The sequence below is a fragment of the Trachymyrmex septentrionalis genome, unplaced genomic scaffold, assembly GCF_001594115.1.
Source record: "Trachymyrmex septentrionalis isolate Tsep2-gDNA-1 unplaced genomic scaffold, Tsep1.0 scaffold76, whole genome shotgun sequence".
Taxonomy (NCBI): domain Eukaryota; kingdom Metazoa; phylum Arthropoda; class Insecta; order Hymenoptera; family Formicidae; genus Trachymyrmex; species Trachymyrmex septentrionalis.
This window is the reverse complement of record NW_017305947.1, coordinates 803,492-804,487: the sequence shown is the minus strand read 5'-3', so window position 1 is coordinate 804,487 and position 996 is coordinate 803,492. Positions and strand designations below refer to the sequence as shown.

The 996-nt window shown below is 31.1% G+C and overlaps 1 protein-coding gene across 2 annotated transcripts in view; it reads left to right on the top strand.

Moving 5' to 3' along the window:
- The window catches only part of LOC108754133 (calcium uptake protein 3, mitochondrial), a 29,153-nt gene extending 28,157 nt beyond the window's left edge, over nucleotides 1–996 (top strand). For both annotated transcript variants that reach the window (XM_018496227.1, XM_018496226.1), the window contains 3 exons: nucleotides 161–318; nucleotides 474–631; nucleotides 877–996. In XM_018496227.1, coding sequence (XP_018351729.1) covers nucleotides 161–318; nucleotides 474–631; nucleotides 877–945 — 385 coding nt within the window. In that variant the 3' untranslated portion in view covers nucleotides 946–996. The remainder of the gene's footprint in view (nucleotides 1–160; nucleotides 319–473; nucleotides 632–876) is intronic.

Below are 996 nucleotides of genomic sequence, written 5' to 3'. Positions count from 1 at the left end.
ATTATATATATATATTGTATTATAAACTGTCTTATGTATTTTGGTTTTGAATTGAACCAAGATAAGTGGCACCTAAATTTTTCAATTTAAATATTTTTCAATTCACATCCTAAATGTATTTCCTAATTAATTTAAAAGTTAGAAACAATTAAATTCACAGATACGATAAGTACTTGGATAGAATGGTGGATCGTGCAGACTTGCATATTGGTATCACATTCGAGGAATTCCGGCGATTCTATCAATTTCTGAACAGTCTGGATGATTTTTCGATAGCGATGCGAATGTATACATTGGCTGATCATCCTATATCTAAAGGTAAAGAATAATAAAAATCTTAATAAATACCAATTTATTATACGTCAAAGTATTCATTACAATATTAAATTAACCGATTTTATTTCCCTTAAATGTAAATTGTTTCAAACGTAATGACCTTTTGTTACATTTTTAAATATTGTCCCTTTTTCTAGATGAATTTCAACGCGCAGTAAAGATATGCACGGGAACGATGCTTTCGACTCACATAATCGATACAGTCTTCGCACTATTCGATGTGGATGGAGACGGCCAATTGTCTTATAAGGAGTTCATAGCAATTATGAAAGATCGATTGCACAGAGGTTTTAAGGTAAGGCTTCGCGGATTTATATATTGAAAATATAGTACCTCTCTTTCAAAGAACTACTTTAGAAGATGTGTATATCTCATATGAAATAAAGCCGTCAAAATAATGCTTGCTACAAAACAGAAGAGACCTGTACGAATGGTTGTCATTTCTCAGGCTCACATACTATAATATTTTCAGATAATTTATAGAATGCAATAGAAATGTAATCACTGTTGATTAATGTAAAATAACTCGATCTTTTGTAGTCTCAACAACGCAATGAGGGTTGGGAGGCCTTCAAATTCTGTGTGAAACAAGAAATGAAAGCACCTTGAAGAAAGAATCATGATGAAATACATAAAAATGTGAAGATGCAAATGAAAATA